Source organism: Sciurus carolinensis, chromosome 6, assembly GCF_902686445.1.
Source record: "Sciurus carolinensis chromosome 6, mSciCar1.2, whole genome shotgun sequence".
Taxonomy (NCBI): domain Eukaryota; kingdom Metazoa; phylum Chordata; class Mammalia; order Rodentia; family Sciuridae; genus Sciurus; species Sciurus carolinensis.
In genome coordinates this window covers 129675015-129690880 of record NC_062218.1, presented here as the reverse complement: position 1 = coordinate 129690880, position 15866 = coordinate 129675015, and the positions used below count along the sequence as shown (strand labels likewise).

At 53.7% G+C, this 15866-nt stretch overlaps 1 protein-coding gene across 9 annotated transcripts; it reads right to left on the bottom strand.

The window, feature by feature from the left end:
- Nucleotides 1-2161: 2161 nt before the first annotated feature.
- Nucleotides 2162-15606, bottom strand: Pdlim7 (PDZ and LIM domain 7). 9 transcript variants are annotated; one of them, XM_047556661.1, is made up of 14 exons: nt 15489-15606; nt 15177-15379; nt 14449-14555; nt 10648-10799; nt 10542-10572; nt 9986-10104; nt 9248-9384; nt 9088-9124; nt 8056-8126; nt 7675-7909; nt 6394-6574; nt 2780-2900; nt 2581-2696; nt 2162-2440 (listed from the first exon to the last, which is right to left on the bottom strand). In XM_047556661.1, the coding sequence occupies exons 3-14, from the start codon at nt 14542-14544 to the stop codon at nt 2354-2356; spliced, it is 1383 nt and encodes a 460-aa protein (XP_047412617.1). In that variant the 5' UTR covers nt 14545-14555; nt 15177-15379; nt 15489-15606; the 3' UTR covers nt 2162-2353. The 9 variants fall into 9 exon arrangements, with proteins under 9 accessions (XP_047412617.1, XP_047412616.1, XP_047412619.1 ...); XM_047556660.1 differs by lacking the exon at nt 15177-15379 and having other exon boundaries at nt 15489-15595; XM_047556663.1 differs by lacking the exon at nt 15177-15379 and having other exon boundaries at nt 8056-8117; nt 15489-15595.
- Between the last annotated feature and the right edge of the window lie 260 nt (nt 15607-15866).

Sequence of the window (15866 nt, the reverse complement as noted above, 5' to 3'; positions counted from 1 at the left end):
GGAGCTTTATCTGCCTGGTTGACATTGTTGGCAACTTCTGGAAACACTCTTGCCCAGCCCTGGCTTCCCTGCTCCAAAGCTCTCTTGTAGGCTGTCATCCTTCCTCTCTGGCGACTCCCTCTGCTTTCTTTGCCCAGTGCTGTGACGTTGTGTTCCAGGTCTTGTCAATTCTCTATGCTGAGGCCCTAGCCATCCTCACGCTGGATTTGGCCCATACTTATTATTTTTAAAATAGGATTAAAAAAAAAAAAAACAGTTGCCAACATTCAAAACCCAGCTCTCACATAAAATCAGAAACTCCGGATACAGTCGACAAACTGGCAGGTCTGGCTGCATGGCCTGTTGTTCCCACAAGGCTGCCCTTGGTTCAGGTCGACGGGCAGCTACCCCCAGACTGGCTCCCGGCAGCAATTGCCATCCACCACTGTGCGCTTGCTTGCTTGCTTGTATCCATGGAAACTGAGGATGGACTGAGAGGGCTTCATGGTTCAAAAGAAGTGGAAGAGAGTACATTTCCTTGTGAAGTGAGATACTCAGTGTTAATATGCCCAAGATGTCTAGGTTGAAAGAAAGCCACATCCCACTTGCTTTACTCCTGCTATTACCTGCCCAGGCCCTGCTCCCAGGCTCTCCCCAGGCATCAGTCATAAGCATTCATGTTGAGTGCCCTGAACCTGTACTAAATTCATTCTTTTTTTTTTTTTTTTTTTGCGGTACTGGGGATCGAACTCAGGGCCTTGTGCTTTCGAGGCAATCACTCTACCAGCTGAGCTATCTCCCCAGCCCTCTAAATTCATTCTTTAATTTTGAATCTGAGGTGAATCTAGTCTTGAATCTTCAGGTGCTTGTGGATTGGATTTGTCTCTTAAATGTCCCACAGGCCCCTAATTCAGTCATTCAACAACATTTATTGGGCATCCACTATATGACAAGCACTATTCTAGCCTCTGGCAGATCATGAAAATAACACACAAAGTGCCCATTCTCCAAGGGTCCAATATAGATACAACAGAGACCCTTTTCTTAAGGAGGATTGGCCAAAGGTTTTAGGGGTGTAGTGTTGGAAAATCAAACCCAGGGCCTGTGCATAATAGGCAAACACTCTGTCACATCTGAAGCCCAAGGATATGTTAAAGAGGTCAACAAATGTACTGAAGTCCTCATGCCAAGGACCCCAAAGAACAGGTGACTATGAGCACACTGAGTTGCCCCAGTCTCCTAGTATGGGTCCTCTCTTCAGTCCCTCTCCAGTCCATGCTTGGGACAGGACAAATGAAGGTATCAAGAGGAAGCAAGAAATCCCAGGGAATGATGGGGCCACCAAGAAACCTCCAATTCTTAAGGTACCAGTCTGGGACTGAGTAGTAGTCAGTTTGGGGCCTGGCTTCTAGTACGGCTTGTGATCCTAGAGACTATGTGACCTTTCTAACCTCATCTGGAAAAGGAGTAAGTAACTGCAGGCACCTCCTAGAATTGGTGGTAAGATCACGTGGGATGATGTAAGCAACACATGACATGTACTAGATGCCTGTACTAGCTTTTGTCCTCTTCTTCCTGCCCCCTTGTTCCCTGGGCCCTCACTTTGGACTCCCCAGGACCTGTCACTGGGTCCCATCTTTGCCACTATCTTCCCCTGGTCCTTGCCCTCTGATCATTGTCGCAACCTCTCCTCCAGTTTCCCTCCTCCTATTTACTCTGCTCATTGCCCTCGTGGCCTTTTCACAAATCCAAACTAGTTCCTTCACTATTTCAAACTCTTCGTGCCTGCCTTTCTTTTTCCTAAAGAGATGGGCCTCAGCCTGGCACTTATGGCCTCCCAGGACCTAGGATGTGTTTTCCAGCCGTACCTTCTGTTTTAGTTCTTAAGCATATGGATGGTGGGTGGTACCTGTGGGACTTGTTCTGGCTGTCAGTGTCTTCCATGCCCCATCTCTGCAGATCTGCCCCCATTTCCTCTACTCTAACCTCCACTCCAGGCCAGATCAGTGGCTCCCCCGCATCCATAGGCAGTGGGCCCACCACTCAGTAACCGTACACCTTCCGTTCCCCAACATAAGGAACACTAAGATGGCCCACTCCAAGAAAGTCATCTTAACCCGTGCCCTGCTAAATGCCTTGAGTCCCCCCATTCCTGAAGCACAGTGGAAGGCACAGAGCATACAACTGGATATGTTTATTGTGGCACTGGAGGTGAACAGGGCCGGTGTGGCCAGCACCGGCATGTGATGGTGGTGGAGGAAGTGTGTATGGGGTAAGTGAAGAGGTTGGGACAGGGTCCAGGGAACCCCAGGCTCTGGCCAAGAGTTGGGGTTTGGGTAACCACTGCCAGCCCTACCCTGAGTGAGTCCTGGGCTTACACATGGGAGAAGGCATGACTCTTGCAAAGGGGCTTGTCCTTCTTGGAGTAGAAGGTCTTTCCTTCCAGGTTGATCTGACATATCTGGGGACAGCAAAGGTCTAGTTACATGGGGTCATAGGCAGCAGGTAAGGCCCTTTGGCAACCTCTCATGCATCCCACAGGTAGAATATAGGAATGGAGCTAGAGAAGAACAGAGGGTAGCAGGAGTGGGGGGATCTCACCGCACAAACAAAGCATGTGTCATGCCAGCTGAAGCCCAGTGCTTCCAGGAAGCGGTCCCCAGCATCAATCTTGAAGTCACAGCCACGGCATTTGGTGCCAAACATCTTCTCGTAGTCTAGGGATGGAGCCAGAGAAGGGGCCTGGATTCCTGCCTGCCCCTGCTTTGCCCCTCCTTGCCTTCCCTGGGCCATCCCTTACCTCGCTCGCAGTAGGGTGCCCCTTCCTCCATGTAGAAGGCCCTGTTGCGAATAGGTGTCTTGCAGGCAGCACAGGTAAAGCAATGCACGTGCCAGGTCATCTTCAGGGCGTGCATGATCTCCTGGGAGGAGGCCACAGTCATTCCATCAGACTCAGCCCCTTCCGCCAGAACACAGGACACAGGAAGGCTGGACTTGGGCTATAGTCCTTCTCCTGCTAAATTTTGCATCTACACACTCATGACCCCCATTATTCCATCACCCACCTCCAGAGCTCCACGTGCATGTCCACTAGTCTCTTAATTTACCATGTGCAAAACTCCACACCCAACTCTGCACCCTGAACCTGCTCCTCCCACAATTTGTAGTAATTCCATTCTTTTGTCTGCTGTGGCCAAATTCCCTCCCCTGTCCTTTTACATTCTGATCCTGACACACTCTATTCTTGTCTGCCACTGCCATGCCATGCCAGGCACACCACGGTTCTGGGGTTTTATACTGGCTGTTCCCTCTGCCTGAATTACTTCATCCCAGATATCTCAAGTTCCCCCTGCCCCTCACCTCCTTTGTTTCTACACAAATGTCATCTCCTCCATGTGGTCTGCTTTGGCCACATGGAGTACTCCGACCCATCTTCTCTACGCCATGCTCCCAGTACCTTTTACCTTCCCCTTTCCTTTTCTCTGTTACACTCATCTCACTAACACACTACCAGATAACATTTTTACTCTCACTTAAAGTTTGTCTCTCCCTCATTCTCCTGGCTAAAATTTTAGGTCAGGAAGACATGAAGCATTAACTGTTTTATTAACTAATCTATCCCAGCAGCACCTGGCCCATAAGGGGTCCTCACTAATCAGGGTGAATTGAGTTAACCAGGCTCCACTGGAGGCAGGAGGAAGCAGGCTCACAGTATAAGTTCTCCCAAAGGCTAGGTTGTTTCCCCCAGAACCCTCAATCCAACCAGGACCAGTGCATTCAGATCTGGAGTAGGCAGAGGGCAGCATGGCCAATTGCTTTACCTTCTCTAGAGATGCAGTTGTTTCCCTCATGAACTGGGAACCTAACCCTAGCCTTGCAGGGCTGGTGTGAGAAATGACCCCACACTTGAAACAAGGGGTCCAGATGGAATCCCTCAAGGACTGTTGGGGGAACTACTTGTTCTGCTTCTGGGGACTGTAGCTGGGTTCATTCAGGAATGCCCAGATAGTTCAGGTTGAAACCTAGGTGTGAAAGTGAAATCTCCTTTTTTTTTTTCTCTCTCCTGCAGTGTTGAGGATGGAACCCAAAGTCTCATGCATGCTAGGCAAGTGCTTTAACACTGAGCTACATCTCCTGCCTTTAAAAATTTTATTTTGAAATACAGTCTCGCTAATTATCCAGACTGGCCTGGAACTCGTGTCCTCCTGTCTCAGCCTTCCAAGTATTTGGGATCAAAGGAATCTGCCACCAAGCTCAGCTTCAACCTTGATTTTTAAATGCTAACCACTGATTTAGAAATGAAAGGGTGGCCAAGAAAGAAATAATTGTGGCTGATACCTAGCTCTTGATGGCTCATTTGTGCCCTTTACAACACCTGTATCATATTTTGCATAAAATTTTCTTTTTTTTTTTTGGTCCTGGAGATTGAACCAGGGGGCACTCTACCACTGAGTTACATCCCCAGCCCTTTTAATTTTTGGGGATTTCATTTTTTTATATAGAGATTTTTTTCTTTTTCTTGTGTGTGTGTGTGTGTGTGTTTTTTTTTTTTTTTTTTTTTTTTTTTTTTTTTTTTTTTTTTTTTTGCAGTGCTGGGGATCAAACCCAGGGCCTTGTGCATGCAAGGCAAGCGCTCTACTGACTGATATGAGATATCTCCCCAGCCCTCTTATCCTTGTTTTAACTCTTTTTCTCTTGAACTTGTGATCCTCCTGCCTCAGCCTCCCCAGTTGCTGGGATTATAGGTATGTGCCACTATACCCAGCTTCATGTAAATCTTGAAACCATACTGGTCAGGAGCTAACTGCTACCCTTTAGTGAGGCTCACAGAAAGAAACTTGCTCCAGTTCACATGGCCAATAGAGGGCAGAAAAGGGTTTTGTCCCCACATTTGGCTGGCTCCAAAACTAGCTCATCCCACAGAGTGGTGTTGCCTCTTCTAAGGAAGCAGACAAAAGGTCAAAGTGAAGGAACTTATGCCTCCAGCTGGTGGGAGAGGGGCACCGACAGGGGTGTGACTGCAAGAGATAGAGTCTGGAGGTGGGAGCAGGGTTTCTACTGGTATGCAGTCAACCGGGGACTGGCCCTTCACTTGTTTCTTCCCCTTAGGGTATGCTAAATCTGTCTACCTCTGGCATCCCTATTGCTTTGGTCTAAACCCCAACAGTACCCAGTTCCCTGGTTCTAGCTCTACCTCCAACCCTGTCCTAAAGAAAGCTTTCTGAGGCACATCTGACCTCATCAGCTTCCAGCTCCAAATCCTAACCCAACCCCGCCTACCTGTTCTGCTTCAGCTCACACCCTTCTCAGGTGTGGCCTTGTGACATAGTTATTCCCTCTGCTTGCATCTTTCTCCAAATGAATTCCTACACATGTTCAAGTTCCACTTAGAGGCCACTTCTTTCCACTTGTTCAAGTGTTTACTGACCACCTCCTATATTCAGTGCACAGGGCTTGATGCAAACAGCCCTGTTCTCAGCCTGTGCACTTCATACCCAGGGAAATAAGACAAAAGGACTGGAGCATAGTGAGCAAACTGGGGAGCCTGACCTGGTGGGGAGGGTGGGGGTCAGGAAAGATGTTCCTGCGGAAGTGATAGTTGAGTTCTAAATAAGAAGGAGACAGGTGACAAGGGCTGTAAGAGTGTACAAAGGCCCTGTGGTGGAGGGAACAGAATTCATTGTCAAAATGAAAAGGCTTGAGTGGCTAAAGCAAATGAGGGATTGGTGGGAGTGGCACAGGGGTTCCCAGAATACCTCTAGAATGAGCCAGGTCTCTGCTGTCTCCCCCTAACCCCTAGAGCTTCTGGCCAATTCTGCCAAAACAATCTGAGTCCCCTGTGTTGTTCTTCTCATGCTCTAACCTAAGAGCTCTGAGGACAGAATCAGTCCTGAGTATGGGCATAGGCAAGGCCAGGAATATTTTCAAGGAACTACTGGGCAGTGAGAACCTTTATCAGAATACCTGCCAGGTTGGTGAGGTCAGACTCCTGCCCTGGGAGGGTGAGGCAAGTGTGCTCATGGCCTTGGTACCTGAATTTAGTGGGGCCTGAAGTTACTGCCTTGAGCTGTCCAATACATTTCTTTTCTCTTCTCTTCTCTCTCTCATTTGCTTAGGCCTTTTTGAACAGAATTTTGGTCTTTGGTTTAGAAGATGCTGGCCGATGTAAAGCCTAATAAGTGGCTGTGTTTTGCCTGTTTTGTTTTTGCAGTGCTAGAGATTGAACCCTGGGCCTTGTGCATGGTAGGCAGGTGCTCTACCACTGAGCTACACCTCCAGCCCTATTAGACTGTTCAGCATCCAAAGGGCTCGTGCAGTCAGAGCTACAGGCCAGGCAGTTGCTCAACACTCCTCAATGCTGACATGTTCAGGATTTGCCTTCCCACCTGCCATCCCTCTGCCAGCCTCACTCACGCCTGTGATCTTCTTCTTGCACTTGGCACAGCTGGGGGCGTAGCGCACATCATAGCAGGGGGGGCAAAAGATAGCCCCCTTCTCTTCAAAGAATCCGCCTTCCTCCAGGACCTTCCCACACTGGCTGCACACAAACTCCTCGGGGTGATATGCATGGCCCAGTGCCACCAGGTAGCGGCCCCTACAGGGAGGCAGGGCAGTGAAGGGGAATATATGCACGTGAGTGGAGGCCCCAAGTGGGTTTATTGAGCACGTAGTAGGAAATTTTAGATCAGAAAGTTCATTCTATTTTTTTCCCCCCAAATAAAGTAGAATACAGAGGCTGGAGTTGATGGCTTAGTGGTACAGCACTTGCTTAAGCATGTGTGAAGCACTGGGTTCAATTCTCAACACTGAACATAAACATATAAAATAAAGACCCTTCAAATGAATAACAACAACCACAACTAAAAAGCAGAATATAGGTTTGGGAAGAGACTAGTCCAAGGGCACACAGTGAAAGTGATGAAGCTTGAAGGGAGCAAACTCTGACGTGCTAAATAGACTTGATGACACAAGACACGGTTTAAAGCCAGTAGAATGGTGGGAGCTGATGACTTGAGTTTAATGAGTCACCCCTGAGGGATTGGTGCCCTAGTGGGCAGGAAGTACTGAGGTACATGCTGATGAACACTTGAGAAGACCCCAGTGACTGCCTTGTCCTGCTTGCCTGTTCTATCTGACTTGGGGAGGGGCCTGCAGGTCCTAGATAAATAGGGGTATAAGAAGGAGGGGGTGCTTTGCAGATCTTTTGCCTAAGAGCTGATGGCAGACAAGAGCAGGCCAGAGCTGAGGATGAGAATTAGGAAGGCTCTAGAATCTGGCAAGCTGACTCTGAGGGGCTGTGTTACTCAGATGGGCCCCAGGGAGTAGTGCACAGGGGAAGGGGCCTCTGACCTGTCTGCTCTGAGAGCAGAGGCTTAGCAGAGAGACTGAGTGAGTACAGAGAGAGATGCAGAGGGGTTGGAAGAAGACAGCCCCTTCTTTGCCCAGAGTACAGCTTCAAGGTGTCATTGGTGCCTTCCTCTATTTCAACCGGGCAAATACTGCCAGAGGTTGGCATGGGTGCAGTGGTAGGATGGAGTAGGTGGTACAGGATTAAAGAATTTGGGGGCCTGGGCCAGGTCCCTACATCAGCTTCCATTAGGAACTGAATCCTTATTCTCCCTCAGTAGCAGCTTAGAAGTGGGGAAGTAGACAGACCAGGTTCAGGCTAGGTAGGAAGGGAACAGAGTCACCCACCGGATGACCTTGTGGCATTGGTGGCACACAGGAGTCTTGCCGTTGTTGCTGCCCCCTCCTGGGCCTCCTCCGGCAGCAGCCTGCACAATGGAGGTGCGGTTCTGCAGAGGGGTGGGTGTGGCTGGCTGGCTGTGCCGGGTCAGCACGGTGCTTGTTTTGTCCGGGGCATAGCGCTCAGCAAATGCAGGGTCCACGGCCCAGGGTGGGCGGCTGCTGGGGCTAGGGGTGGTAGGGCCTGCCAGGGCCAAGGAAAATGGCTCCAGGGGGGTTCCCAGAGATTCCAAAGGACAGAGGGTAGAGCCTGGGGCAGCTCAGAGGAGTTCACCACCCCCATGTCCCTGAAGGCTTCCCACCCTTCCCTAGGTCCAAGCCCACTCTCACCAGGCCAGGGTTCCTGGGGTGTAGTTGAGGCTGGGGTTGGGGCTTCTGTCCTGGGCACCTGGCTGCAAGATCTGCCATTCAAGGCACTGAATGGCTGAGGTTTCTGGCATGCCCCCTCCCCCAGCTTAGTCCTGCTGGCCCCTGGGAGATGCCTGGGTACATGAGAGCTGCTGAGCTGGATTCCAGGTCCCTCTGGGGGTAGGGATGGGGAAGGCTGCTTCTCCTAGCTAGGTCCCAGCTATCTGGTCTGTTGTGTAGAGCTGGGAGGTGAAGCAGGGCTCCTACTCCTTGGGGTAACTCTTGGGGCTTCCCTCACCCTAGAGGGCCTACTCTGTTGGCGGGATAGAGCCCCCTCTTTGCCAGGTACCTCCTCCTCCCATTGTGACAGAGGGCAGGGCCCACAATGAGTCTGAACCATCAAACACTGCCATATTCAAAATGCAAACCAGGCCCATAAAGATAGAATACAAAGGCAGAGAAAGCAGGGCTGAGAATGTTTATTTCCATGCCCAAGGCAGCGCAGATCTGGCAGACAGCAGTACCATAGGGCAAAGAGGGAAGGCAGTCAGATGAAGTCAGGCCCTATGCCAGGCCACTTGCTGGGGCCAAGCCAGTAGAAGGCTCAGGCCAGGGGCAGGAAAGGGGTGGATGAGGTAAGCAGAAGCTGGAGGCACGAAGGGGGTGCCCTGGGCAGGAGGAACAGATAAAGAGGCAGAGGGCAGCTGGCCGAGAGGGTGAGCTACGACTGCACGTTGAGCACGTGGGCAGAGCGCTGGTGGTGCCAGTCCCGGAGGCGGGTGTAGCGTGGGCTCTGTAGCTCCAGGACATACTTTTCCCTGAGGGGCAGAGAGAGGAGGAAATGAAAGGAAGGAGAGATGGAAGGGAAGCAGGGAGGGAGGATGGAAGGAAGGAAGGAAAGAAAGAAAGGAAGAGAATGGAAAGCTCAGCTGGGGAGGGCCAGGAGCAGACACAGGGTAATGCTGGGATGGAAAAGGTGGGAGGCGGGAGCCAGGTTGGCGCCTGGATTTTTACCTTGATTTCTTCATGTGCTCCTCATCCGGGTCTTGCACTGAGAGGGCAGAGGCAGGCATTGACCAACAGAAATGAAGGCCAACCCAGCCTTCATCCTTGGCAGAGGGTCAGACCTGGTCTGGGGCCAGGAGAGTCTGCCCTGCCCTGGGATAGCACTTACTGAACTCGGTGCCCGTGAGGTGGGCAAGGATGCGAAAGGAACGAGACTGGCCTGTCCCTGGTCGTGGCCGCCAGTCCTCGGTGTTCTCCATCAGCCGCTGCTTGCTGGCATCTGGGACCAGCGGTCGGAGCGGCTGTCTGTGGGAAGGGTATGGTTCAGAACCTCACAATGGGATGGGTAGTAGGGGCAGTCCCTCCCAGAATTTGGTATAAGTGGGTCACTGTCATGATGGGAGAGAGGGAGAAGGGTGAGGCCAAGGGCCCTGCTGGGTGGGTGGGTGGGTAGATGAGTGAGAGGGGAATAGGGCCGCCAGGGTGGGGAGGGACCACCGCCCAGAGTGCCAAAAAGAAGGAAGAGAGGGACAGACAGAGGGGGCTCACTGACTTGTCAGGGGTCTGCACCTGTGAAGGAAATAGATGGACAGATAAAGGGACAGACACAAAGGGAGGAAAAAAAGATGGGGAAGGGTCAGAGTAGCTGGGGGCGAGGTGGTGCTGACTGAGGCTCACTTGGCCCCACACCACACCCCAACCCAGGACACCGGTGGGGGACACTGGCTTCTCCAGAGCCCCCAGAAGGGTGGTGCCTGTAGCCCCCAACCCGGCCGCCAGGGGTCGCTGCCGCACGGTTCCCATCCGGCTGGGGCACAGTACACACAGAGCAGTAGCAATGGCAGTGGGTGTGGGGCCAACGTAGGACTGGACAGTGTGGGTGGTGGGCGGGCAGGAACTGACGTACCCATTCTGGTGCGGGGCGCTGTCAGCAGGCAGGGGGACCCCAAAGGGCCGAGCCGTCTTGTTGAGGGACGCACTGGGTGCAAAGGTGTACCGCGGGGGTTCCGCGGCAGGGGCCAGGGCCTGGGCGGAGACAGAGCCGGGTGGGGAGGGCGAGGGTGGGAGCCTGGGTGGGAATGGATCGATTCCCCCACGGAAGGGACAGTGGCAGCTCCTGCTCCGCCCCACACATCTGGCTGAAGGCATCAAGGAGGGAGGGGGCGACTCAAGTTTCAAGGTCCCCATTTGAGAGCTATAATCTCAGCCCACGTGGGGCCAAGGAAGGACCAAGTGTGGGTGGGCACACAGCACAGGAGGCAGGCGGACAAACGTGCAGGCATGCGTGCTGCTGGGACCGTGCGGCAGCCCTGGACTCCACTTCCATTTTCCCAGACCTTGCTCATTCTGGCATCTACCCCCTGCTCCCAGTAGGGATGGGGTACCAAGGCTGTGCCAGGGAAGGCAGGTCTGCTCAGGAATCCATGCCCTCCTGCCCAAAGCCCAGATTTCCCCCTGCCTACCTTCTGTGGTTTGCTCTGAACTGGTTGGGCCCTAGAGGAGAAGGGAAGGTAGTGACGGTGGGCCAGGCCAGGGGGGCCCCCACCCACCAGCAGGCCAGAGCAGCACCTGCTGAGACCCAGGCTGAGGCGTTCCCCACAGGCACGGATCTTGTTCTGGGCTTCAATGTGTGTGAGGCTTCCTGTGTTCTCACCATCGATGCTCAGCACCCAGTCACCCACAGCCACTCCGGCCTGAGAAGCTTTGCCTCCAGGAGTGAGCTGTGGAGAAAGGAAGGGTCACAAAGGCCCAGGAAATTGTTTTTCTTTTGTGGTACTGTGGATTGAACTCGGGGGTGCTTTACTACTGAGCTATATACCCCAGTCCTTTTTGAGACAGGGTCTCAATTTGTTTTCCAGGCTGCCCTTGAACTTACAATCCTCCTGCCTCAACCTCGAGTTGCTGGGATTATAGGCATGTGTCACTGTACCCAGTGAGGCCCAGGACTATGCAGCCCAAACTGAGGCAACAGTAGTCCACCCTGCCTATCCTAAGCTGCCCCCACTTTCAGAACCCAGAGGCCTCTCCAGCCAACATTTTTCTGGGCAACTGCTGGATCCTAAAGCAACCTTGGAAGGGGTGGTGCTCATCCACTACACAATTTCCTCCATCACACTGCTCATTTAAGCACCTCCAGGACCCTCCCTCACAGCCCAGACACTGCTGTGATGTCAACAAACAGCCACCCTCAGGTTAAAACCAAAACTTCTGGGTTCTGATCACAGTCTTTTGACTGGCCTCCATCCCAGGCTGTTTCACCAACCAGATACATCCTCTGGCTTGTGTATGTGGCAACTTCATCCTGGCACCACTGAGTGTGCTCACTGACCTCTTACACTACTATCACCCTATCCTGGAAGCTTTCTGTAGGAATCTGCCTAGATCTGAGTAGGCCTTGTCATCTCCAGTTTCCCCCTTGAATGGTCCCTGAATGGGGCCCAAAGGAGCTTCACGGCTTTAAATCGATGTCTTCCCCATGCCCCCCAACCCTTTGGGCTCTGAGTCAGAAATCCCTGATTTGTGTGGTAAATGAGGGATATAGCAGGCTGGGAGAAATGGCAGTCACCAGCATTAGCTGTCTGGAAAGCAATGATCCTTGGTCAAAGGAAAATGGAGTGTGTTGCTAAAGGGCTGAGAGTATTTATGAAGGCCGGAGGGTAGAGGGGCCACTTCCCAGGCTCCTGGCAGAGGTGACCCCGACAAACAACTGAGTCCTTCCAGTCACAACACAGGCAGATGGCCGTCTGTGGGTTTCGGCCCATGGGACTACCCAGCTATTTGGCAAGGGGTATGGCACTGCATTGAGCAGGCTTAATTTACACTTCACCAATGGTGGGGGAATTACGGGGTACAGGTTACCAGAGGCCCCAGGAAGCTTCTCAGGTGGGCTGGTGTATGAACTGCTGAGGCAGGCAGAGGGGAGATGAAAGGTTCTAGAGAGGTGCCAGTGGGCAGAGGGCCAGATGCAGAGACTGCCAGCACTGGGACAAAAGGGAGAGCTGGCTCTATTTCATGCTTGCAAAGGTTAGAAGAGCAAAGAGATGGTGGTCCCTTCTTTACCTGCTAAATAATAATAATACTAAGAACATGGAGCACCTAGTAATGACACACACTGCCAGTGAATCCTCCAATAAGCCTGTGGAAGAATCTGAGAATATACCCATTTCTTACACAGGAAAACAAGGAGGTTAAGCACCTTATATAACCCAGCTAGTAAGAGGCAGGGTCAGGATTTGATTCTGACTCTAAGGCTCCACCACTCTAGGCCACCTCTGCTGAGTATGGGCACCCAACTGGGGGACCAACATACCTAGAAAGGCTCCCTGATCCCCTGTCTCACTTTAGTTCAATCCAATTCCTTACAATGGGCATGGGGAAGTAACAACCTTCAGGGGAAGTGACTTACTTAAGGTCATGGTGAGTCAGTACAGGGGAAACCTGGTTCAGTCACTCCCTATGCACACAAAGTGGTTCCCAGGAAGTAGGCTGAGTCTGAGGTGGGGGTCTTCGGGTGGAGAGGAGCAGCTGGCTCCTGGAAAAAGGGTGTGTGAGGAGGTAAAGGACTACTTACTTCCCTGGAGCAAGGAGGGCAGGAAGGAGAGAATAGGGAAGTGGTCAGAGAGGTGGAGAAGCAAGAGAGATCTGAGGTAGCTAGAGGGAAAAGCAGGGAGGAGCTCAGACTAGGAGCAGAGGGAGGCCTGAAGGATTAAGGAGGGGAAAAGCCAGGGGGCTGGACACTGTATGGGGCGGGGGTGAGTCAGCCTAAGGGCTCCAATGAGAAGCCCAACCCCCCAGTCCCAGACATTACCTCATCTCCCAGGCCTGGGCCCATAGCCAGTCCTAGCCCCTCCCTCCTCCCTCCACTGTGGGGTCAGGGGAGGGATAGGGGGCTGGCCCAGCTCAGAAAAGACCACCCCACCCCGCCACCCATCAGGGCCTAGATTCAACTTCAGAGCTGGGCTCAGCTGGTGGCCCCACCCACATGCTGGGGCTGCTGACAAGGGAGCGCAAACCCAGAGTGCCCCCAACAGGCCACATCTAAAAGGTCATCCTCATCAATGAAGAAACTGAGGCTGAGACCAGCCACATTGGCCAGAACTTTCCTAGGGAAGGGGGTATAGAATAGGCTTGAAGATTGTGTAGGGAGCTAAATATGTGTGGTAGGAAGACCATTGCTCTTAGATATCCTGCTGACAGGGCATTTTCCAGAACACATAGAAGGATTCCTGGAAAGAACACTGCTTGCCCTGGCCACCAAGCCCAACTCCCATTGACAGACTGTGCCTTGGGGCCTGTTAGGTTGGGCAGTGCCTAGTCAACCCTGGCCCCCGCCAGGCTTGGCTTGCCCTGGGCTTCCTGCCAATAGCTGCCTGTTCACAGGGGGCCGGGTGGGCCTCTTTGGAAGGCGGATGTGGGGGCAGGAAATTCCCACCCGCTCCTGACCCCCAGGCCACAATCAGAGACACCAAGTCCAAAGGCTGGTCTCACCCACTCTGGGTAGGCAAACTCTAAGGCTGGACCCCACAGCTGGCGCTGCTGCCTGATGACCAGGTGAGGGGCCCACCAATGGGGTCCAGGGGTCCAGGTCTAGGCTAGCCCTTTTGGGCTCAGGAGACTCTAACCACTGTTGACTATCTCGGCTGAGGATGCATTCTTGGGCTTATAAGGCAATCACCCTGCCACAGGGAGGAGCCAGTCCCCAGCTCCGCCCCACCAGGGCAGACTCAGAAATTAGAGTCAGAATCCCAATAGCCTAGGCTTACAATACCCCTGTTCAGGGTCAAAGGCCACCACAACCTGAATAGGACCAGTTGATGGTGACACAGGGTGAGAAGAGACAAGTTGGAAGACATCTTTTCCTCCAAGTCACCAAGAGTGCAGGCCATCCTGCACCTAAATTCAAATCTTTGCTTTGCCACAGACTTGCTGAATGTTCCCCCTCTGCCTTTCCAAGTAGTCCTTTCTCATTTGGAAAAACAGGGTGGCAACTGTTATTCCCTGAATGAAAGCAAACTTAAAATAAGACTCTATGGTCAAAGTGCTGTGCCTGAGGCCTGGCTCCATGCATTGCTCCCTCAGGTTCAGGCACTCCCTGGGGACATCAGGCTCCCATCCTGCAAAGGAGGCCCTCAGGGGTGGCCACAGGAGCCAAGTGGAATGCCATCTAGTTAGACCAGTGCTACGGAAGTTTAGGAGTTCCTTTCCCAGTATCCACCTAGCTGGGAGCTCGAATGGCAGGTGTCTACCATATCTCTGGACACCTCCTAGTCTTTTAATCCCTGTTGTTCCTGCTCAGATTCTTCCCATCACCCACTGGATACCTAAGAACCCAGAGTCCCCCCAGGGTTCCATTCCCCAACCTAGGCTCACCCGGGAGATGGAGAGGGGCACATTGAAGTCCTTGCCCCCTTGCAGCCGGAAGCCCCAAGGTGCTGGCCCCTCTAGCACTACCTTGAAGGAATCCATGGTGCCTGTTCCTGAGAAGAGAAGATCAGTGGCCAGCATTGCAGGCAGGCTGGGTCCAGGGCTGGACACTAGCCTTGGACAGGTGCCAAGCACCAGAGGAAGACTGGGCACACACAAGGCATGGGTGGGTAGGTATTCTATTAGGCTTGTCAGGCAGACCTCACTTATAAACACATGGGCAGACCCCCTCCGCCCAGGAACTGGGAGCCCTCATTTATGCTCGAGGTTCTTTCCATCCAGAGGGGGGCTGTGAGACTAATTTGGCACGGCTTCTTCCCAAGCCAGACTGGAGCCTCGGGCGGCGCGGTGGGGTGAGTCAGGGGCCACTCTCCTCTCCCCCGCCTCCAGGTCCCGGCAGGCAGGCCGCGGCTGAAGCCTGCTCGGACTATATAAGGCGTGTAAGTTGACACTGTGCGGAGAGCCAGCGGAGGGAGTACATGGGGGCTCGGGACGCGAGGGGGAGGGGAAGGGAAGGAGGCGGCTGGAGCAAGTCCTAACCATTCCGGACCGGTCCAGGCTGCAGGGAGCCAGAGTGGGACCCCTGGGAGCAGAAGGAGGGGGAGCAGGAGTGGTGTGCTGCCGGAGATGGGTGGCGGCCGGGATCCCAAAGCGTGGTTAGGGAAGGGATCTACCTTGGAAATCAGTGGGAGTGGTGCCGCCCACGCAGCACTTCTCCCACCTCGACGTGACTCAGTTTCCCCCTAGTCTCCCGCCTGGGCCCCAAGGTTTGCCAAGTCCCGGCCGCAGGAAGCAGCGCAGGCGCCAATCCACCCAGAGACAGCCGGCTTCGCCTCAGGAAGGCGGGGGCAGGGGCTGAAGCAGGGGCCGCAGCCCGCTGGAGAAAACAGAGCGCTGGCCAAGAGCCCCAGTGCCCTCCGGGGCCCTCAGCAGGCTCCCGGCCCCCGTCTGGTCCAGTCCAAGATGCCCTGGGCGGTCACCTGTACCTGCTCTGCCCCGCCGGGGCGCTGGTAGGCGGCAGGCTCCAAACAGCAGGGTTGGGATCCGACGCCGGGGTTCTGTCCCCGCCTTCGCGGACGCCGTCCGCTTTGAGTTCGGGGGAAGGGGGCGGAGCCCTGGTCCACGCCTTCATCAGAGCCACGCCCCTGGGCGTTCTCCCGGCCTGTGGGACGCCCCACCCAATCACGAAGCCCCATCTTTCCTCGAGCTGGAAGGCACTGCCCGTCCTTGTCTGCCTGAGTGGGGCGGAGCCGGGGCGGGGCCGGGGCGGGGCTCCGAGACTGGGAGACGCTGCCTAATTGGTTGGTCTCTGGTGTCTTGTCCAGCCCTGTGCGCCGCCCACTGGCGGAGTGGTGCGAAAGCGG